Raw genomic sequence first — 22,154 nt, 5'->3', positions numbered from 1 at the left:
TGAGTAAAGTGACATAAATATTTCACATATCAAAATAAACTCTTAATATTTCAACGGCACTTTAACTATTCACTGAGAAGATTAAAAAAACTCTTTGATATAGTGATTTTTTTTTTCAATCCCTAACTTTTGTGAATAAAAAAGACTCTTTGGACAATCTCTACCGCATAGTTTACTAACTGTGGAACACAAGTTTAGTCTCTTAGCTATCGGCTGTAAGAATACTTTGATTATAAAAAGGGACAATTTTTAAAACAACCGGTCCCTAATAATGTTGGGGCCGGTCATAGTAGTCCCTTGAACTAAGAAATGGTTCAAAAAAACCTTAAAAGTGTTGACGTCGGTCATAGTAGTCCCTATCTATGTTTGGCCGTTAACACATTGTGCATGTTAAAGTTGATGACGTTTAATAGCCACCATTCCCAATAAGGCGTTGTAGAAGCATGCTCTTATATTTTGCCTCATATTATCTACAATTACAATGAATGCTGTTTCCTCTGCTATATTGTGGTTGTAGTCTTGCAGACAATTAGACATGCTTTTCAACATTTCATTCCAACATACTGTCAATTATTTAAGTATATCACGCCATAGGTACATTTCATCACAATTCGATACAAAGAAGCCGAGCTTTTATATGGGGGCACATAATCAGAATGATCAATTCAAATCTGTCTCCATCTTTACATAAAATGGGATGTAATAGTGCATTTTTTTACAAATACTAGCACACCACAGGAGTATGAATTAGAAGAGCAAGCCCGAAATGAAGCTTCTCCAGTTTGAACTCTGGTTTGAGCTAGCTCCTCTTCCACGAGTAAGGGCATGATACCTACAAACAGAAGACACTCCTCCAACTATCAACAGAGTAATTAGCTAGAAGATAGAGGAAGATAAGAAAGGACCAAACTAATCTACCTAGAGATATAGATTATACAATTTCAGGTGGTTGTATTCCCCATTGAGTTGGGGATGTTGTATGGTGCATTTAATTGCAAATCCCCTTGATTTTCATTATCAGGATAATGCATTGTGGAGATTCTCTCATGATTATGTGTCACATAGGCATATTGATATTTTGTATGAATTATGTGTGTATTTGGATACTCGCTGAGTTCAACCCCAATCCACATCAAACTTAACGCTACAAAACAAAATTCTGCTTCTCCATTTATGCGTTGGTATGTAACCCTTGTTAGGTCACTAGACCCTTCTAGAGCAAAAACCAAGTTGTTTCATCATTTCATATATCCATGATAGGATTGAGTTGAGAAGCAAACATGAATTAGCCAAAGGTCCTCTTTTATTTTTGAATGACAATATCTGATTATACTTCAGAGAGGAAGGCAAGTATATTTTTTACATAACCGGTAAATTTTATAACAGATCATGGTTAGTATTTGTATGATAGAAGGATTACCTTTTTCTTTCCAACAAGGCTGTTATTTGAGAGCAAGAAAAGATTCAAATCCCAACAAATATATGCAAATGAGAAGTTTAGAAATGATACTAATTTCATTAATTTCCAACACTTCCAGCAGTACAAGGGTTTTTACCCCCAGGGGGTGTCATGCTATGTCAATGCCATTTCCAGTATACTATTATTGGTGTAATACTTACATGTGGGGATGAAGGTACTGTTCCACTGTGAGAGGTTTTGGACCACCAAACCAATCAATTAAAAATATATCTTCAATTTCCAACTTGAAGACTTGAAAGTCGTGATCCTGAGGCCAGCCTGTTAAACATTATAGGAGGGGAGGAAATAGCAGCAAATCAGATTCTAGCAACTGATATACATAATGAGAAATGTGGTAATTGAATTTGAAGGTTTGCAAAGATTGGCATGGGAAATTAAAGAATAAATGCTTCTAATTCAACAATTTTTGGGCAATTATGTATGGTTCGATTCATATAGCCAATCTTACTTTTAAGAAAAGGTTTGGTTATTGTTGTACCTTTCATCTCTGGATGCTTGGAAAACAAGGCATTTTTAGCAAATTCAGCCTCCTCGGACTTTTCATCAACCAATTTCAGCTGAAACACAAAGGAAGAGTAGTCAAATCCCAATTCCCGACGTTAATTAGTAGAGAAAACCAGGAGCATTTTCTTTAAGATTTCCCTTTTTCTTAAAGTAAAAGGTATTCTGCAGAACTAACAGATCAATAGACTTCTCATTCCCTAAAATTTGAATCGGGTAAAAAAGAAACTTTTTTTTATATGCTTATGGAGTTACTTTCACCAAACTCACACATATATGAAGGAGATATTTATGGTATGATATACACAAGTTCAGAAAAGTGCTTCACCATCTATACCTGACTTCTTGTTGTGCTGTTAACTTTTCAAATTCAAAGATAACTTGAAAATTGTGAGACAATCAGTAAAACAGTATATATGTGAAAAGCGAAGCATGTTCAGTATTATATCATTCTTTGGCGTTGTCGTTTGAGAAAATCCTCCACAGGCAGGGGATTTGGGACAACTTGAGACAGAACCTTTAGGGTAGCATTGCTCAGGTTATAAATATAAAAAGTATTACACCATGTGTGGGATAATAACACAGTGAAATTGTTTTTCTTACAAATTAGGACACCATATACCAAGCCAAAAGGAATAGAGCGTTTAGCACATAATATAGTGCGAACAACAGGATGGAGACTAGTGAAGGAAAAACATTGTGATCACACATACTGCATACAATAGGATTCATTTTTTCACTCACCTTCCCCGTTAAAGTAATTTTTGAGCAAGTTGGATTCTCTGGGTCTATCATGCCACAGGTCCCAAGGGGGTATTCACTCACTGTGAATGAAGCTCTTTGATCTTTGAATGCGTTTCTCGCTGTAGGATCTAGAGCTGTCAAGTAAAAGTATGGGATGCCACTGCCATCTTTAGGCAACCCATCACTAAATGACACCACATTCCTGCATATAGATAAATCTAATTTTACTATAAAATAAAGAAAAAAAGAGTATATAACATTAGTATTATCTTGATAACATTTATACTTCATTGGCCTGAACCATTATGTGAGCATGTAACACAAAATCCTATAACTAGCTTTTTTTTCTCCCAAGAGTAAGTAAACCTCAGGTATTATTGATTCAGTTTGAAGAGAGTTGTATTCTGATTCAGCTTGAACATGCTTAGAAGGCTAAAGATATCAAATAATAATAAAAGTTGGAAATGCTTACCCAAAGGGTGCTCCTCCCAAATCAATTGAGATAGTACTGCAAAGAAATAAAGAAAAAAAAAAGACTTGAGCAACATGGAGTATAAAACTAATCAAATAGCTTACTTTCAGAACACCAATTCCAATTATTTCAACAGCAAACAAAAATCAATATCAATTCCAAACACAAATTCATTCTCTCAAACTGAATTTGACCAAACTCAAAATCAGTTAAGAAGTCATGAGAAAGGAATTCTAGTCAAAATCAGTTAAGAAATCAAGAGAGAAAGAGAGAGTACTTCAGGACGCCCCAGGAATTGAGGGAGACCAACCAACGAGCGGTGGAGGCAGCATTATTTGGGTCTGGTTTTGTTAAACGGGACAGGAACCTTGCGTGCACGACAGAATCCGATGAACTCAGCAAGTAGAAGAAGACCAGAGAGACAAGAGCATGATACAAGACCTTGTTGATGTGGATATTGATGATGCCATGATTGTGTCAAGATGAACTGTGAGAACTGAGAAGAAGAACCACCTCGTATTTTATAGTACCACCTACCACGTTCTTATCTATGTAGGGTCGCTTCTAAGGGGGACCATCAGGAAAACAATCATCACACTCAAGTGAAAACTTCCTTATGTAACAGCTTTATTCAATAAGCTAGTGATGGTTACCACATAATTTATCGTTTATATTCTATTTCACTAATGTTTTAACCTGTAAAATACTTGAGAAAAATATTTTTTAACAATTAAAATGTAGATTTTACAAAAATAAAATATTTAAAATAACCTTTATTGATGGCGATACAATGAACATGTATTAAATTCATTATTTTTTAAAAATTAATTATTCATCGATTGCGTATACGTTTTTCCTCACTTTCATATTTTCTTACGTTTTTCCTTAGATTTTCTCTTTTTCTTTCGTGTCCCGATACGTTTCCCCCAATACGTTTCCTGTTGCGGCAGCCAAGGGTAATCACGTTTTGAGAAAGACGCAGCGTAAGGAACACGTACCTGAGTGATAAGTGTCAGTTTCCGTTGCAATCTAGGCACTTATTTTATGTGAAGCATGAGAAGTTTCTATTAGATTAACCGTTTTTTGGTTTGTATTTGTTAATATGTAGTTTGTAGTTAAAATATGCTTAATTTGTGTTATTAATTTCGAGTTTTGTTTTAGGAAAGAAAATCCAAGAAAAATCCAAGTTATAATGCAAATTAATGATTTAAGAATGGTGTGGTACTAAGCACTAGTGAAAATGAAGATTCTGGAGAAGGTCGACACTAAGCACTTAGACGTGGTTAGAAAACCCTTATTTTAAAAAAACATTGGCGCTCAACGGCGTTCTAGCAGTATTTTATATAAAACTCAGTTTTTAAGTGAAAAACATATCAGAACTTGGGGATCTTGGAGAGAGCTTCAACCAAAACTTAAAGGAGGCCTTAGAGGGAGGATTCTTGATCATCCAAAGAGCTGGAAGCGGTTCAAGAACTTCATAGATCTTCATTATTCTCTTAGTTCTTCTCTTGTAATCTTGAAGCAATCCATGGTCATGGGTTGCTAAGTTTCTTTTGTTGGATTTTGGATATAGCCATTAACTATGTAGTATTCTTCTTGGTTTCTATATGAAAATGTTGTTTCTATCTCATGATTCAATGATTTTCTCTTGTTCTTAATGATATGTTTTAGTTGCGCACCTGGAATATATTTCTTGATTCGACGTAAGAGCGAAATCTACAACATCTATAGTCAGACCTCGGATTAACCATCTAATAAACCTAATGTATAGGCATGGGATTAGGCTTTATTAATCACTTAAACACCTTAGCTTAAAGATAACTTAGTTTTTCTATACATGTGAGGAATCAATGTTTAGGAAAGTAAGTTATAGATATCCACTTATATGAGGAATCAATGAAATATGGTAGGAATTGTTTAGATGAATCATGGATATAAATGAATTTGCATATAGTATCATAGGATGATGAGTAGTTAAATGGTAACTCCAATACCAACAATTTTTTCATCTTGATATCCAATCTTTGTTTTATGTTACAAGTGCATTTGGTTACTAAACAATCATCAATCTTTTGAAAACACTCATTGCTTGAGTAATCTAACTGGATAACGATATTTTTGTAAGTAATTCTCTATGGATACGACAAAACTCTTTACTATACTATAATTGAGTCTTGAGGGATTCGAGAGTAGAGTGGTAAAAATTCTTTCATCACAGAGCAAGCTCAGGAGTTTACCAGCCATTTTCTACATCCCCAGAACCTCTCAATGACTATTGCGTCCTCATTTGGCCAAGTAGCAACAATGTCTTCCTCCTCAAAGCCTACTCGCCTGAAACCTTCTTCTAGGATACCCTTTATGGGGGTTAAGCCGATGGATACGCTGCTGAGGGACTCTTTTTCTTTCTATGTGCAACATGTATGTGCACAAGATGTTGTGAGTGCTAATGGGCATGTTGATACAGAACCACCTATCAAGGATGTCTTCCATACATACCCCATTTTAGGGAAGGAAACTAGCTAGTAGAGCTTTACCCTCTATTTCCTATCCATGTCAATGATTGGTTTTGAAAGTTTCTCAAACATTTCATGGAATGTTAGAGGTACTGCTAGTAGTGCCTCAAGAAGATGTAAGAAGAACCTGTTGGAAAAGTTCCAACCGTCTGTTGTAGTTATGGTTGAAACTTGCTACATGTTTGGTAAGGTGGAGAAGTTTTGGAAGGTCCTTCGTTATAAGCCTATCTCTATTGCTGAAGCTAGGGGTCATGTTGGAAGAGTTTAGGTGCTCATTAAGGATTCATTGGCTAACTTGGCTACAATGGTGGATACTCACCCTTAATGTGTTACGGTCTTAGAAAACCCAAGAGCATAAATGGTCTCTTAGTGCTATTTATGTGAGCCCAATCTCAGCTGCTAGAGTGTTTGTTTGGTGCTACCTTTGTACTATTCGAGGGAGGGTGCATTCCCTTTGGTGCTAAATTGATGACTTCAATGATGTTTCTTATTTCTCTGAGGTAATGAGGGGTTCCTCCTTTATTAACTAGGCTCAAAGTTTCTTAGATACCTTGAATTCTTGTTCCCTTATGGACCTTGGAGCAATCACTTGCAAGTTTACTTGGGTACAGCAGAACCAGTAACAAGCCTCTCTTTACAACCGACTAGATAGAGCTCTAGTTGATGTTGCTTGGCGAATGGGATTTCAGAGGCTAATATGGAGAACTTGGCGTCTTCATTCTGACCACCGCCCTATCTTTTTTTTTGTAAGACAGATGTCCTTCTTCGGAGGCAATCTTGTACGAGTCGGGAACATCCACATCATAGTGAGACTAATAAATATACAAACACATTAGAATATAAACATGTAGTAATTTTTTAAATGATATATGTATAAATAAAATTGTATATATTTATAAATATTCGGTTTGGATTGGATTAACCAGAGCATTTCTGATTTTCTTTATAAATAGAGAAGTCCTCGTGGGGTTTTGCTTCGAAAATTCAAAATTTTCACATTTCCCGCAAACACTCTCTGCACTCTGAAGACTGCCATGGAAGCCGAAGAAGAAAATGTAGACCACACACTTCCTCAACCTACTCAATCTCACGGTCTCTCTCCCTTCTTAGGGTTCCGATTCATTGCGATTTCTGATGATTTAGCTCACCAACAAAATGATCATAATTCTTTGTGCTAGGGTTCCGTTCATCGCGATTTCTGATAATTTTAGCTCCGATCTGCCCCCAATTCTCACATCTGACACCGTTTTCTATTGAATTTTTCTGAATTTACAGCTTGTCCGATTAAAGATTGTGGCGACGGTCACCGGCTACCATGGATTGGAGCGGTTCAATCTCATCAAGCTGATTAACTATGCCGGCGGCAGTTACATCGGCTCCATGTCCAAATCAATAACCCACCTCGTGAGTTTTTCATTTTTATCTTCAAGTTCCTTTTTTTCGGTGAAGAATTGAACTAACTTATAGTTCTACTGAGTAGATCGTGTTATCGCATTTGAGTCTGGGCATTAGTTTTGGTACCATCCTCACACATTCTCTTACTGCTCAAATTTACCGCACTTATGTTTGCGGGAAAGAATTACATACCGCATTTAAGATTGCGGAATACAAAACCATACCTTTGGCAATCATGTTTGTGGAAAAATGCAAAATGGGGGACGGTATAACTTATAAGAATGTGAAGGGGTGGTACCAAGATTAATGCCCTTTGTGTCCTTATTCTGTTTATGATGTAAAATATTTCATGTTGGACTGGTCAGGTGTGTTAGAAGTTTGAAGGAAAGAAATATGATATTGCCAGAAGGCTTAGCATACCTGTAGTCAACCATCGCTGGATTGAAGATTGCATAAGGGAAGGAAAGCGCCTACCAATAGATTCTTATACCTTGCAAAGGTGAGTTTGTTGTTTATTTCAGTCTTTCTGTCTATTTTTTTGAATTGAGAATTTTGTTTTCTAGAAATCATGTTAAACCCCCACTAATCTGATTCGAGGTCACAGGGCCTATTAAAAAATTTCAAAACTCTATGAGCATTGGTTTTTTTTCATTAACAAGAGTCAACTTTTTCCTAGTGGAGTTATGCCAGAGTGCATTGGGTTTTGAAAGAAAAAAGAAAACAAGATGAGAACTTACCTTTTTATGAATTAGAATAACTTTTGAAAAATATTTAAATTTGATCAATTTGATTTGGCAAGGTTTGCTTTAAGCTGTGTTGTGGCTTAACCTAAAATTTACTGTACATAACCAATCTTTAGGCTTTAAAGGTATTAGTGATGACTGATGAGTAAGAAAGATTGAAGTGTAATCTGAACTGAACGATAACTGAATTGCATTGTAAGATGAGTATGTGCACACTTATTTAGCTGATGTATGAATGTATGATGTAACAGAAAGGTTAACAGAATAACAATCTCTAACCAAGTTTAAACTTGGAGAATTACTTCCCTTCCCTATAACTTGATTATGTAGGATTTCTGGTTACTAGTTACTTCCCTTCCCTATAATCTGCGATGCAGTAAAATTTGGAGAACACTTGTTCTTATGATCACTTATTAGTATTGTTGTTATCTTCAGTGGACAAGAAGTAGGGCCATTGTTACTGGAAGTTCCAGCCTCCTTTGGACCGAACAGCTGGATAAAGAATAAAGTGGTTAGTGATGGGTTATGTGATATTGAGTCTGAAAGGCAAAATACAGTCATCAGTTTTGGAGCTCCCAGTTATGTTTTGGAAGATTCTTGTTTAATGAAAAAGGTAACAATAGGCCCTCTGCTGTCTCTGTTCTCCTCTTGCTCGTTTTTAATCTTTATGATGTACATTTTCTGTGTTCGCATGCTTTGATTCATAAACACATTGCATCATTTTCTGAGTTGGCCACAAGTATCATATATTAACAGTCGATTCTTAATCATTAACTCAAATTGTTATTTACGTGCCATAGGTGTTCCATTCGAATCTAATGTTTTCTCATGGTACCAGCTCAGGTTTCTAGTTACATTACTAATGCATAGATTAAGGAAGTACTTCTTTGACATATATGGTATAACTAGTTCATGACATCTGTCTATTTGTTGTGTGCATGATTGCTTTTCTCACAAATACTTTACCATGTAGTGTTTTCTCCCTGAAGTGCTCAACTAAAGAAAAGTATGTCATATGCTTGCCATAAGTATGAAGGTACTTTTAAGGAGCTAATGCAACATACTGAACAATATAAACTAGCTGTATATCTGAAAGAACTGTTTTGACAATCTTTTAATCCTTTTCCTCATTCCAGGTGCTTCAAAGTACTTGCACATACTATATTTTTGAAAATAGCATTATGTTTAAATACATTGCATGTGTGTTTTCAGTGCAATTACACAATCGTAAGTGAAAATTGTTTTAAACCTATCCATATAAGGGGGCTTAAATACCTTTTGACGCAATATGCTAGATTGGCACACCAAGTAAATGAGTCATAAAGTAAGTTTCCTTTCTTCTGGAATGTCTGTCATTCTTACTTTATCCTAATTTTCCATTTTTAAGTACGAGGAGACAAGTTTGCACTCATCTAGACGGCTAAAGAAGGTAAAAAGAAATATTTCCTGTGATAATGAAGTTAGTACTGCAGCTGGACCTTCTCGCAAGGAAAAAAAGTTTGTGAAAAAGGTTGTTGATGAAGTGGTGTCGGATCCTGTAATTTTGGATTTAAGCCCAGATGACCGGCTTTGCAGAATGGATAGAGATAGATTACACACTGAAGCTGCAGCTACCTCTAGCCTTTCTGGTGGTGTTGATGTTAACGATCTTCAAGAAAATAGTTCAGGACCTGATGCTAGATTATGCAATCAAAATAGAGCGATGAATGGAAGTTCAGATGGCATCGAACAGATCACAGATTCAAATCAAATAGAAGATCCCCAAACTGTGGAACAAACATCAATAGATTTATGTTCCAGTGATGGAAAGTTCATTGATGGTGATCAGGTTGATAATGTTGCTGGCTCTCCTATTTCAAATGAGTGGTCATGTGTTATATGTTTTGAAGATTTCAGTTCAACATTGGGGGTTTTGCCATGTGAACATACGTTTTGTTTGACATGCATCCAGAAATGGGCTCATCAAAGGGTATGCCTTTTCTCTTTCTTTTCTAGTTTTTTTTGTCAGTCTTGAGATAAAAATCTATTCATTGATTAATGATTAGTATAGAAGTCTTTGCTGCTTGCCATTTTCTTTTGAATTGATTTCAAAGTTGTGTTCTAGAGTGTTTTAAATTCTGACCAATTTGTTCAACCAATACTAATTTCGTCTCTGATGTCTCATTGGCAATTTAAAGAGCCACCTAATTGACATTGTTGCATCTTTTTTTTTTTTTTTAATTCAACCAATATGCAAGTGTATGTAACTATGTATAAATGTTATTCATCCTAAGGTTCTAAAAATTCCCCCTTCAACTTTGATGATTTCAAAAAATTATATTTGAAGAATTTAATTATCTGTGGCATCAGTATTCAAATTACTTCTTGAATTCTCTTTGCAAGATTGATGGCACAATGCCGTGACGCTCAATTTGTTTGCATATTAAATTATTTCAGCTCTGGTACAAAATTTACTATACAGATAAGATTAAAATATATGTACATAGATCATTTATTCGCATCGCGACTCACTAAGAAACACTGAATTGGATAAACCTAGAGAATAGAGAGTATGGTTAACAAAAAAAGACTTAAATAAAGGTCGAATGGGTCAGAATCTTTAATAATAAATCGTTTTACTTTCTTTTTTTTCTATATAGGCAATGGTAAGTCTATGAAGTCCATGTAATATGATCTGTGAAGAGTTACTAACTTTTTGTGTTAACAATTTTGTAGTATGGATAGATAAAAGTGGTAAGTAGACACACTGATTAGAAGTCTGGTGGTCATAAAAATAAAACACGGGCTTCTCATTCTGTTATATCTTATTATCTTCAACTATAAGAGGATGTTGTTACATTTTTCTTTATTTTAAGTAAAAGGTTTTTGTTGTAGTATTTCTTGTTGTTTTAATTTTCTCATGCAATAACTCGTGGTTTTCATGTTGAACGTTGAATGGACTATGTAGAATTGTTTGTCCTGTAGAGCTTCACTCTGTAATTGTCATTTGAATGTTTCTTTCATTTTCATAATGGTTTTCTATATTTATAGATCTCAATGGGAAAAATATCAACCTGCCCTCTGTGCAAGGCCAGTTTTGCGTGGTACAAGATAGTTGAGCATGCAGCCACAGCTGATAAAGAATTAAACTCCCAGACAGTCCCATGTGACAATTTGGCCTCAGTTACTTTTATCTCCATGGATCAAGAATTACCAGATAATAGCTTTGAGGTATGCTTGTCCATTAAATATATTCATTGGTGTGCTATGTAGGTCTTGTTTTCTTTCTATTTTCATATTAGTTGAAATCAAAGTAGCAGCATCTCTAGCTATTTCTTTCTTGTGGCTATCTCTAGCTACTTCTAGACACAGTGCATACTATGTATGGTTTAGAATGAGAAGCTGCCTTGTGTTTTGTTACTATAAAATACTGTAGAGTTTTATATTTTGGAATTTTTATGTTCCTGACATTTTGATTACTATTAAGTTATTTAGTATTGTGCTTCTGAATTACCGAAAGCCTTTAATGTGAGCCGTACTATCTTGAAGAATTTAACATGACTCGCTTACTCTTTTGCTTAACTTGGATGGCTCATATTTGTCGCAGTTTGATTGATTGCAAGTTTGCAACTACCATTAGTTTGAAATGAAGGAAATCTTTCTGCCTGAAAAATATAATGATACATGAGCTGGCAACTTCTTTTTCACTGAGAATATTTTTTGTTAGTGATTTGGCTTGCCTGTTCTGGGCATTCTCTCTAAAAGCCTTGTGATATCTTGGACATGGTTTGGTAACGTAGGATTCCACTTTGATAATGTTTGCTGAATTATGCCTTACCGTGTAGTTTATGATCCCCATGATCTGTGAAGCTTATTACCTGTATATTGAACTTTAATGGGCTATTAGCGTGTGGTTGATTATGTTGATAAATGTACCAGTAAGAATCCCGAGAAAGATATGTTAGAAGTATAATATGAAACCATTGATATATCTTGTTAATTTGTTTATGATAAGATATCTGAAAAAAGATGATTATTTTCTTTTATTGTTGTGAATGGCCAATCTTTGGGATAATTCCCCTAAATGCATTGTTCATCTCTCCACAGAGAAGGGAAGAACCGAGAGTACCTGTGACTTTCCAATGGAGGCTCTCAAATATCTAAGATTATCTCATAGCCCCCTAAAAACAAAATCTACCACTTTCTAGCAATCTTACAATAAAAAAGTATCTTCAATTGTGGAGATCGTGTGCAAAACTGCTTAATAAATCTGCAAGAACTGTGGCTTCTTATATTTTCGTCAACTATGTTCGAATAATTCAGTATTATCTACTTTTTTGCTGGAAGTTTATGCACATTTAGCATCACTGACACATTGTTTGTGTTTTGCCTTTACAATCGTCACAGGATGGCGCTTGTGTAGTTTGTCGTACTCGGGGCCCTGATGATCTCATTGAGACTTGCAATGTTTGTTGGACTCGAAGAATCCATTCCTACTGCATGGACCCCCCTACATATCCTTGGAAGTGGTACCCTCAAACTCACTCATGTTATATGTTCATGCATAATCTTGGCCTTTTGGGAATGTTTGTGCTATTACTTGCTAAACTCCTATAATTTGTGGTTGAGTTTAAACTGATTGTTGTTGAATATTTTGCTTGGATTGGTAATGTTTCAAAGAGTAAAATTAACAGTGTTTAAATATGATTCCACTACTATGCAATGTGATGATTTATTCGAAACTGAATCTCTTTCATTAATGACTTTAACTACAAGCGATTCTGGCATTTCGTATTCGGACTTAGTGTTCTTTGAAAGTGAAGCATTTGTTATTTTCCAAGGCCAGTTGACAAACTTTAAGAAAGCCCATATGTTCATCTTGAAAAGAATGGAGTATATCTAGTAAACGTGATTGAGCTGCAAAATCTTTGTTTTTGCACATTAAATCAATATCATATTTTGCCTTAACCTTGTGTTGAAAAGTACAGGAATAAGAATTGTCATGGTAAGTCCTTATACGGAGAGGTGAAATGCCTGAAACGCCATGACTGGTGTACCAATCTATCGCTTCCTTCTAAAGAATGTGTGTTGCGAGATTTGGCCGCCTTAAACCATAGGTCGATTCGCCTATCAGCTCCTTTATGGCAGAGTTGATTTGCTTCATGCTATCCGTAAATCAGGTTTTTTTTTGACTCTATTTCTTTTAGGGTTAATTCTTTATTGATTGAAGGATCTTTATTCTAATACTGTTTTTGAAAGATCTGTGCTTAAAACATGTTCTTTTTCTCGAGTTACATTTACATGATGAGTTTGTGACACACATGATGCTTGTATATATATGCTTGAACTGCTCCTGTGTCGAAATTCTTCTTTGAAAGAATGCAAGTGTATGCTTTTCAAGTGAGTGCAAGTATTAGGATTATGTTTTGTTATTGCAATTTTTAATTTCTTACTTGGGCGGGAAAATTAAAACATTGGGTGGAGTGGTTTGTTAATAATTTTCTATATCCATTTTAAAGTGATTAGAGTAACTATCTTATGAAATTAATTTAGTCCACCCACTGAGTGTTATTATATGTGAAGATGGATTAGTGGTAAGCTGCGGTTTTAAATAGAGGAGGTGATTATTTTGTTCCTCAAACTGTATTACTACTCAAGTAGTGGGAAGTGAGAAACTTAAGTGAATAAAAGAGATAGCAGATTAATGCTTGCAAACTTACCAACGCAATGTACAGAGTTACCCTTCAATTTAATTGTTCTTTCTTTTTACAATTTGGCCAGTTGTAAGAAGGAAAATTCAATTAAATTGAAAAATTGTCATGAATGGGAACATCTAGTTTTGATATTGTCAATGTGTTATATTATATTTTATCTTTGCTAACAAGATGATGAGTTGACAGATGATGAGTTGACTAAAAACAGTCAAAGCATACAACATTATGTACAGAAAAAGAAAAGAACAACGGGCGTGAACTCTTTTCTCTACCCCGGGCGGGAGAGTTTTAACGAGGCATAAATTTTTAAAACATTGCTTGAACAAGCATGTTCGTCATTTTTCCAACTTAGGTCTATCAATTGGGCGATGTCAGACAATTGAGTAAGACTCTTAAAACGAGAGCAGTTGACCACGAATTCATAAGCACAACCTTGATTGGTTTAAGCTTACCCAATTCAAGCACAAAGTCTCCACGCAAGCACCTAACTGTATCAGATAGTGAAAGTCTGATCAGATTATGACTAAGATCAAAATGTGAATTTTGACTAAGTCAAAAATGCAAAGGCCTTATGATTCAAAGAATAGTTGATAGAAAAATGATAAGATTGTGGGGCGATATTAAACAATATTGTTTTTTATGATAAAGTTCATCTCACAAAGGATACACTACACTGAGAGCATGGATGAATGTGCAAGCGATGTGAAGTAAGTGTGTTCCATGTTATTGATTTATATTTAATTCTTCAACTTTTATTTTGTTCAAGTTTCAAAGTATTGTGCATTATTACTTGTGGTATTATGAGAGCAGGTTGTGATCATGGTTTAGAGAAAGAGAAAATTAATCATGGTAATGACAAAGTGAGGCTATGATTGATGCAAAGAGACGATTTGGGTCAACTTGCACGCGCTACACAAAGATCAAGAAGTAACAACAAAGTTGAAATGACAAAGGAATGACTACTTAGCTTTTTTATGCCTTTTAAAATTTTAATTTTGGAGCCTGTGTGCCCATTATTTCCTTTGCACATTTTGGGCGTGTCAATTACTTGTTAGTCTTTGTGTAGTGTTGGGTGAGTTGATTACTTGTGGGCTTGAACAGAAGACACACTTCGTCTTAAAGCTTTTAAGACTTGGTGTCTTGTGGGCTTGTGTATTGATACGGGCGTATCAGCTTTATGATGTATTGAGCTTCCCATTATTTGTACAATTATTGGGCCGGGCAACCCATGATCCCAAGCAGGTCAAAACCAAGCTATAAAAGACAGACACCACCCAGGCGGTGGGGGATCTAACATTTTCACGCATTTTTCATTTGTCTATTTTGCATTCCTTTCGTTCTAAATTGATTAGCCCGAGAGGATAGTTCCATACCGGAACAATTGTATATTATACGTAATTATACAAAATGAATGATAGCAACTCATTTTTTTAAATACTCAAATGCTTCATTTGAAGCGAATTTAGTGTTATTTTTGCCTCATTTGAAGATAAGAAATTCGCCTCGTTTGAATTGAATTTTTTGTAAAGTGAATTCGCCTCTATGTCACCATGTTTCCCAACATCAATCACATCAGTCGTACTTGACATTGAACTCGCCTAGCTTGAGGTAAATTTAGTGCGCTGGAAAAGGTGCCAAAATCTGTGACTTCATCAAATTTTTTGTGAAGAATTTGCGTGGGGTGGGGCGAATTCCACCCCACCTGCCACGTCAACACCAATGTGGCCAAAAACACCCTATTGTGGTAAATATCAAAATTTTCACACTTTTTGGTATTTGATTTTTTTATTTCATAATATTTAGAATTTTTTGCCAAAGACTTTTTTTTGGTGTAACCCACAACATAAGAGAAGTTGTCTAATGGAATGACACGTGTATTTTTTTTTATGAGAATTAACCTTGTCTTGACACATGGAACAGAATGCAGCAGGAGTTGGCATGTCACCAATTTGCTCTTCTAACCCTTTCTCTTTTCTAATATACTAGTGTTTTTTTTCGCGTGCGTTGCTCGGGGAATATGTCATTGTATTTGATACATCAATTAATCATGAACATGATTATGCGAGTTCGTTTAAATCTTAGATAATTATGGCAAATATTTTAAAATTCGGTTTCAAGATTTGTTTTGGAATTAGGAAACACGTGTCAACAGAAGAGAAGCTATCTAATTCTTTTCTAATATATGTTGATATATAGGGGAAGAAATGACTGATTTAGTATCTTAGATAGTTAAGGAAAATCTTGTAAAATTTTAATAGATTGTAATCTCAGCACTAAATATTTTATTTTTATATTGTAGATCATGAGAAAGAATAAAAGAAAAAATAAGGGATTCCTGTAAATATGCAGTAAATTAGGCTTGAGACTTTTCCTAATTTAAAGAGATAATGAAAACGGTTTCAAGATTTGTTTTGGAAATAAACTAGTATGGTAAATCTTATTTGTCAAAAAAAATATAGGTAAATCTTTGATAATTAGAGCAAATATTTTAAAATTCGGTTTCAAGATAAAATAATACAACAGAAGAGAAGTTATTTAATATATATTGATATTGATATGGATTGTATAATTGATTGATGATATGGAATTTTTTTAATGAGAATAAACTTCTTCTGTTCTAATATATATATATATATATATATTGATATTGATATTGATATTGATATGTGATCTTTTGGAGATAATATTGTTTGAGTCAGGGACATTCACATCAAGGTAAGACTAACTCTTCCGGCGAAAGTTTTTTTCATCGACAAGACTCAAACCCGAAACCTTAGTTAAAGAGAATCATTGTGTTGTTCTTGCTTATATGTTGTCAATATAGCAATGAAGAAGAATATTGGCCTAGAGTGGGTCCTGCATGATGGCAAAATGCAAACAAACAAATTAAAGTGATAGTGATATTATCTTAATTAAAAAATAAAAGTAGATAACTAGATATTTAAAAATGCATATCTTCTAAAAACAATATAGATCAAACTATTGATGATTTTTGACCGCCACTAAATTTCATTTTTTTTAGAGGGACTAAAACTAAACTCGCTTACAAACACATGGACTAATTTGACAATTTAGGTAGATCAAACTATTGTAATTTGTTTTTTTTTTTATCTTATCTTTATTTCTTTGATACTTATAAAAGTGAAACAGTTTTATACGATTTATAAAATTAAAGGATTTCTTTGTCTTTGGAATTGAAATCGGAATTTTGAATAGGATTAAATGAAATGGTGTGTGAAAAGTGAGCCCAAAAGAAAATAAAATGCAGCCCATGGTCATGTGTGTGAAAAGTAAACCCAAACAAATCCTAATATCTCCATCTCCCTTGCCTTGACGGGTTGAGAAAACCTGATCATCTCTCTCTCTCTCTGCGGTGCGGTGGTAGCGAATCGGAGGTTATCGAAGCCAGATCGGAGGTTATCAAAGCCAGATCGGAGGTTACCAAAGCCAGATCGGAGATTAAGAAGGTTTTCCCTTTGTGTTATTTGCTTCACCGATTTCCTCTTTTGTTTTTTTGCTTCACCGATTTGTTTCTGAATTGGTTTTACTTCTGGAATTTGTGTAAATGGAAGATATTTTGATAGGACGATAGGTCGATTATCGATTCATTAATGGATTAAACCAACAACCCTAGAAATACGATCGAGAAATGTTTAGGGTTTTTAGTATACACACGACACCCTCTTTTTAACTCTTATTCTCTCGATCAGATCAGATCAGATCAGATCAGCGTAGAAAAGTATGGGAAACAACGATGAGAACCAACAACACAATATTACAACAACAGTGAAAGAGGAGGAGGAGGAGGAGGCTCCAGCAGTATACAACGATGAGAACCAACAACACAATATTACAATAGTGCAAGAGGAGGAGCAGGCTCCAGCAGTATACAAATACCCAAGGATGACCAAAACTGTAGGCGATTTCACGCTTTATGTCAATGATGGAGAATTTACAAAATCTGAAATTATTGTCATTCAGGGTCTCAAGGGGACAGGAAAGACCACACTTATTAGGATGCTGGTATGTATTCATTTAATCATAACATAATATAGATTTATTCAACTGTCTAATTCATTTGTTTGTAATTGTATTACTCAGGCTGGTGAATTGAAGCCTGACTTTGTAGATGGCAAAATGCCTCAATTCAATGTTTCATACATGCCTCAGAACAACATTAACCCTTTGCCTCCTTCAGCTATTGTCAGAGACTTGTTTCATGATATTGTTGATCCCCACTTTGAATCACATGTTATGCAGCCACTTCTTATCCCTCACTTCATGGACCAACAAGTTGCCAATCTTTCTCCTCAACAGTTGCATAGACTTGAGATATGTCTCTGTCTCTTTAAGGTAGTATTATATCTTAGTTTCTGCATTTAATTTAGTGCTAATACCTACCTTCATAACATGATTTTCTGATTCATTGCTTCCCTTCCCTATCATACATACATATACATACAGCCTGCAGATATCTATCTCATAGATGAGCCAAGTCAATATCTTCCTCATTTTAATGACTTTGATGATGTTGCCGATGTCATTAAGAGCTTTTTTCTTCATACAAAGAAAGCCGCTGTTGTGGCTGAGTCCTCTGCCTACATGGCATTTCTCCTTCATGACAACAGAGTTATTCTTTGTGATGGTAAACCCTCAATTTGCTGTGTTGCAACTAGTCCACATGAAATGTTCTTCGTAAGTTTCTCTTTTTTTTTTCTTTCTTTCTATTCATGCATGTTTCAAAATTTTTGATTTTATTTTTTTTGTGTTATGTGGTGGTGGTGGTACTGATCATTGCTGCCTACCGTTGCAGAATCTTGTTGGGATACTGGCATCAGATTTAGAAGCGATCGAAGCTGATCCATCAAGGAACAAACCTGATAAATTCGGGCTGGTTATTACTCGCATTCCAGATTTCGTATCAAATCTAGTCACTGAAAGTGCATCAGTTTTACAGACTTAGCTTGGAAATATCGTAGTTAAATTTAATATTGCTGGGCTGCATTTGTTTTACAGACTTCTTTTATTTTCCTGCTATTGCTGCATCAACTCCCAATAGACAAGTTGTGGTTTGTAATGTCTTCCTTTCTATTTTGCTTTCCTGGAAATGTTGAGCCCATTTCGTTGCTTCAAAAATTTTAAGAGCATGTGATCTATTTTTTGCTCAGCCACCGGCCCATGTGGCAATCTTAGTCAAATGTAGGTGTTTCCAAAATTTATTTCGTCTGATTCAGCCCCTTCTCTCCCTTTCTCCTCTCATTCCTCTTCCTCCTCCTCCTCCTCAGGTTTGAGAGTGAGAGTGAGAGTGAGAGTGAGAGTGAGAGTAAAAGTGGTGTCGGGCAACTGCGGCACGGAGTGGATGATCTCATATCACTTTTTATCCATTTAAGATCAAATATACATGATTTCCGTTTTGAGTTTCTCTTGGAATAAGAATGTTTGATTAGATCTAAAACAACAATGTTTGTGCAACGGAGTGAGCTGGATGATCTCATGTCTTAAGTGGCAGCTAACGTTTTTTTTTCATTGGTTGAATTCGATCTCAATTTCAATCATTGTAAATAACAGCTAGATTCTGTTTTACAAATTTGTTAAAATACCAAAGTAGTGATTGAAGAAAATAAACCATTAGTTTAAAATAAAAAAACATTAATTTCATTTTATACAAATTTAAAAATATATGTCATTGTAATTTCTTGAATCCGAATTCAAATGTATTAAGTGATTTCATTTTCATTGGCACTCATTGGCAGACTAACTTTTTTGGATGTTATGTGAGGCAAAGAGACAATGGAATCAATCATTATCACGGACATTTAAAAGGTTGGATTAAGTCAGTATGTGGCCCGGGTTTGGTGACTTTCCTTCAATTTGTAGAAATAATCTCAAATTTCGCCTTAACGAAACACACTCCAATGTATTAGTTTTTGGAAAAAAAAAAGATGATAAAATCTTTAAAGGTCACCCTCAACATAGAGTGTGTTTGGTAAATCATTCATCTAGTTTAAAATTTACTTGATTAAGTTAGAATGTTTTATTTTGACAGAAGGTTAGTATGTCTTTGAATACTAATTAAGTGTAGGCTTAACTGCACTTTTGGTCCCCCACTTTATTCAATCGTGCGATTTTGGTCCTTAACAAAATTTATTAGCACTTTACGTCCCCCACGTTAACTTCCGTTTGCACTTTTGGTTTTCCGTCCACTCCCATCCAATATTTAACAGTTTTTTGTTAAGAAATTAATTAAAAATAAAAACAAAAACCAAAACCCAGAGATTCATAAAGGGAACAGAAGGAAAGAAAAAGAACAAAACAAAAAAACCCCAAATCCAAAAAACCCTAACACTAACCTAGAATCCCCAAATCCAGATTTGATCCATGCCCTTGTGCAATACGTGTTCACATAAGGCTTATAAAAAGAGGAAAATAATTGCAGCACTCAGAACAAAGCTACAATCCCATTACACCCCACCTTTCAAGAAATGCAAATAGAGCACCCCAATGAGAAACTGAATTACAAACTGAAGAACGAGTGCTCCCGGTGGCGGAGGATGTTGAAGAAGGTTCGCAGTAGGTGGATGAACTGCAAAGTCGAATCCCGATAGGGAAATAGAGGAACCAAGAGGAACCAATCAGATCTGGGTTTGGGGATTCTAGGGTGGGATTTGGATTTGAGCTGGTGACATGTTTGATGTTTCTCTGTTGACAATTGAAGGGGTAATTTTCTGGGTTCTTTCTCTCATGATTTCTCTTTCGTGTTCCCATGGCGAGAGTAACACTGACTTGTATGCTCACAAATTCAGGGTTCTCGTTCAAGTTTTGGGTGGAATTCTCATTTTGAATGCATGAAATTTGTGCGTTATGCATTTGGGGGATTAAGGGGTTTGGTTTGGGGGTGCTGATATGGCCATATGGGTGCTAATTTTTCCTCTTATGATGGGGATTGTGCTGCTTTGAAGCCATGGCTTGGGGACATACGTGAGGGTTGCTGGGTTTTTAGATGAAGATGATGAAGAAGATGCTTGAAGAAGATGAATATTCATAATGTTCTGGGTTTTCATTTTTATTTTTATTTTTAATTAATTTTTTAACAAAAAACCGTTAAATATTGGATGGAAGTGGACGGAAAACCAAAAGTGCAAATGAAAGTTAACGTGGGGGACGCAAAGTGCTAATAAATTTTGTTAAGGACCAAAATCGCACGATTGAATAAAGTGGGGGACCAAAAGTGCAATATGTGACTAAATTTTTATTTCAATTACACATATTTTAATTTTAAAAAATACATGTAATTCAATATTTACCCATCAAAGAAAAATTTTAAAAATAGATAAATCAAACGGATTTGCATGAAAATAGAGATAATATCATCTACCAAATTTTAAAATGTAATTTTATTTTTGGTTTTTTGAAATTCAATGTAACTGAATTCATTTATCTTATTTTATTTTTTAAAATTTGAAATAAATCAATTCATCTATTTTTTTTCAAAATAAATAATTTCCTTTTTTTTTTGAATGTCATTTTCTTTATTTTATCTATTTGAAATAAAGCTATGAAAGAATTTTCCTCCTGGATTCTTAAGTATGAGATGGTCGAGTGAGAAAATTTGTTGATTTAGAAGCCGCAATAGAAATTCCATGTGATTTCCTCATACTAGATTCCCTTGATGCATTATCTCATTGGTTAACTTCGCAATTCTAAATTTGACTCCAATGATGAATAACTTTGCATATTTTGAACAAAGAGTTATCTTGGCTCAAACTTTAGAAGTTGTTGTAAGTGAGTGTTAATGAATTCATGTTATCAGTAGTTCTAGGAGAAAATAAGGAGTACTTGAGCTCTAACTCAACTTGCAAGTGTGATGAAGATTGTGAGATTGAAGTTGCAGGGTTCGCAATCATGTCCAACTCCTGCCCGAGCTTTCCGATCAACCAATCCCCTCTTATTTGAGTTTAGGGACATCTCTTTGTTAGGTAGGGCCAAGGATCAGTACTGGTTAGTCTAATGAGCCTATCCATATGGCCTATCATTTATTGGACGATCCGGCTGGCGGCTCCTGCATCTCCATGGGCCCCCATCATACAAGTAGCTAGGAGTTCCATCCCGGCGAATCAATAATCAATAGAAGTCCCAATAGAAGTTTACTGACTTGGCTCTTCAATCGACAATCTATTGTTCGCTCTTAGTTGCAGATGCCCATGCTCTGATTCGAAAGCCCTAGCTAGTGATGAATCCCCAGTAAAATTAGAGTCTTTCATTCCTCCTCTCTCTAGTCCAATTTTAACCCGTCCCAACAATGAGTAAAAAAAGCATTTCCTACGAGATCCCGGAATCACGAGCCACCCCGACCTAATTCATGATAAGCCCACCAACTTCCTGGCATGATGCCCACAGTTAAAAACCACAGACATGCAAGCGCACAAGTTTGCCTAATCATAAATTGTTGCTTAAAGTTTGTGTCCGAGTTATGTGCTTTGAAACATTAATCAAACTGCTAGTTTGTGTAACGAGACTAGACTCATAATCAATGAATTAGTGAAAAATGTTATTGGTACTTTTATTCTTATAGGAAAAGACATGGGAATTAAATTTTAGGCTTAAATAAGTTTT

General features: G+C 35.1%; 3 protein-coding genes across 5 annotated transcripts; 2 read left to right on the top strand and 1 right to left on the bottom strand.

Moving 5' to 3' along the window:
- Window positions 1-536: 536 nt before the first annotated feature.
- Window positions 537-3,674, bottom strand: LOC130739329 (uncharacterized; the record flags this gene model as incomplete). The annotated part of the gene is made up of 6 exons (XM_057591597.1): window positions 537-832; window positions 1,621-1,738; window positions 1,959-2,037; window positions 2,726-2,927; window positions 3,198-3,233; window positions 3,475-3,674. Coding segments are annotated over 6 exons (720 nt in total), but the record flags the coding sequence as incomplete, so codon positions are not given.
- Window positions 3,675-6,658: 2,984 nt separating this feature from the next.
- LOC130739328 (uncharacterized) lies at window positions 6,659-14,897 on the top strand. Its single transcript, XM_057591596.1, has 8 exons — window positions 6,659-6,802; window positions 6,986-7,114; window positions 7,471-7,604; window positions 8,284-8,461; window positions 9,236-9,817; window positions 10,879-11,058; window positions 12,235-12,356; window positions 12,816-14,897. The coding sequence occupies exons 4-8, from the start codon at window positions 8,453-8,455 to the stop codon at window positions 12,979-12,981; spliced, it is 1,059 nt and encodes a 352-aa protein (XP_057447579.1). The 5' UTR covers window positions 6,659-6,802; window positions 6,986-7,114; window positions 7,471-7,604; window positions 8,284-8,452; the 3' UTR covers window positions 12,982-14,897.
- Window positions 14,898-16,795: 1,898 nt separating this feature from the next.
- Window positions 16,796-18,677, top strand: LOC130739327 (ABC transporter E family member 2-like). 3 transcript variants are annotated; one of them, XM_057591593.1, is made up of 5 exons: window positions 16,796-17,008; window positions 17,257-17,564; window positions 17,643-17,894; window positions 18,006-18,236; window positions 18,355-18,677. In XM_057591593.1, the coding sequence occupies exons 2-5, from the start codon at window positions 17,283-17,285 to the stop codon at window positions 18,502-18,504; spliced, it is 915 nt and encodes a 304-aa protein (XP_057447576.1). In that variant the 5' UTR covers window positions 16,796-17,008; window positions 17,257-17,282; the 3' UTR covers window positions 18,505-18,677. The 3 variants fall into 3 exon arrangements, with proteins under 3 accessions (XP_057447576.1, XP_057447578.1, XP_057447575.1); XM_057591595.1 differs by having other exon boundaries at window positions 16,800-17,008; window positions 17,262-17,564; XM_057591592.1 differs by having other exon boundaries at window positions 16,801-17,008; window positions 17,252-17,564.
- The last annotated feature ends 3,477 nt before the right edge of the window (window positions 18,678-22,154 follow it).

Source organism: Lotus japonicus, chromosome 2 (genome assembly GCF_012489685.1).
Source record: "Lotus japonicus ecotype B-129 chromosome 2, LjGifu_v1.2".
NCBI lineage: Eukaryota > Viridiplantae > Streptophyta > Magnoliopsida > Fabales > Fabaceae > Lotus > Lotus japonicus.
The sequence above is the reverse complement of the archived record's forward strand: the minus strand, read 5'-3'. Positions and strand labels throughout refer to the sequence as shown.

What these genes read in the sequence shown, in the direction of transcription:
- LOC130739328 (XM_057591596.1), top strand. An exon ending in TACCAGATAATAGCTTTGAG is followed by an intron (nt 11,059 to 12,234) that starts GTATGCTTGTCC and finishes CAATCGTCACAG; the next exon opens with GATGGCGCTTGTGTAGTTTG. An exon ending in CCTACATATCCTTGGAAGTG is followed by an intron (nt 12,357 to 12,815) that starts GTACCCTCAAAC and finishes TGAAAAGTACAG; the next exon opens with GAATAAGAATTGTCATGGTA.
- LOC130739327 (XM_057591593.1), top strand. Translation starts at nt 17,283, where the DNA reads ATGGGAAACAACGATGAGAACCAACAACACAATATTACAACAACAGTG. An exon ending in CCACACTTATTAGGATGCTG is followed by an intron (nt 17,565 to 17,642) that starts GTATGTATTCAT and finishes TGTATTACTCAG; the next exon opens with GCTGGTGAATTGAAGCCTGA. An exon ending in GTCCACATGAAATGTTCTTC is followed by an intron (nt 18,237 to 18,354) that starts GTAAGTTTCTCT and finishes CTACCGTTGCAG; the next exon opens with AATCTTGTTGGGATACTGGC.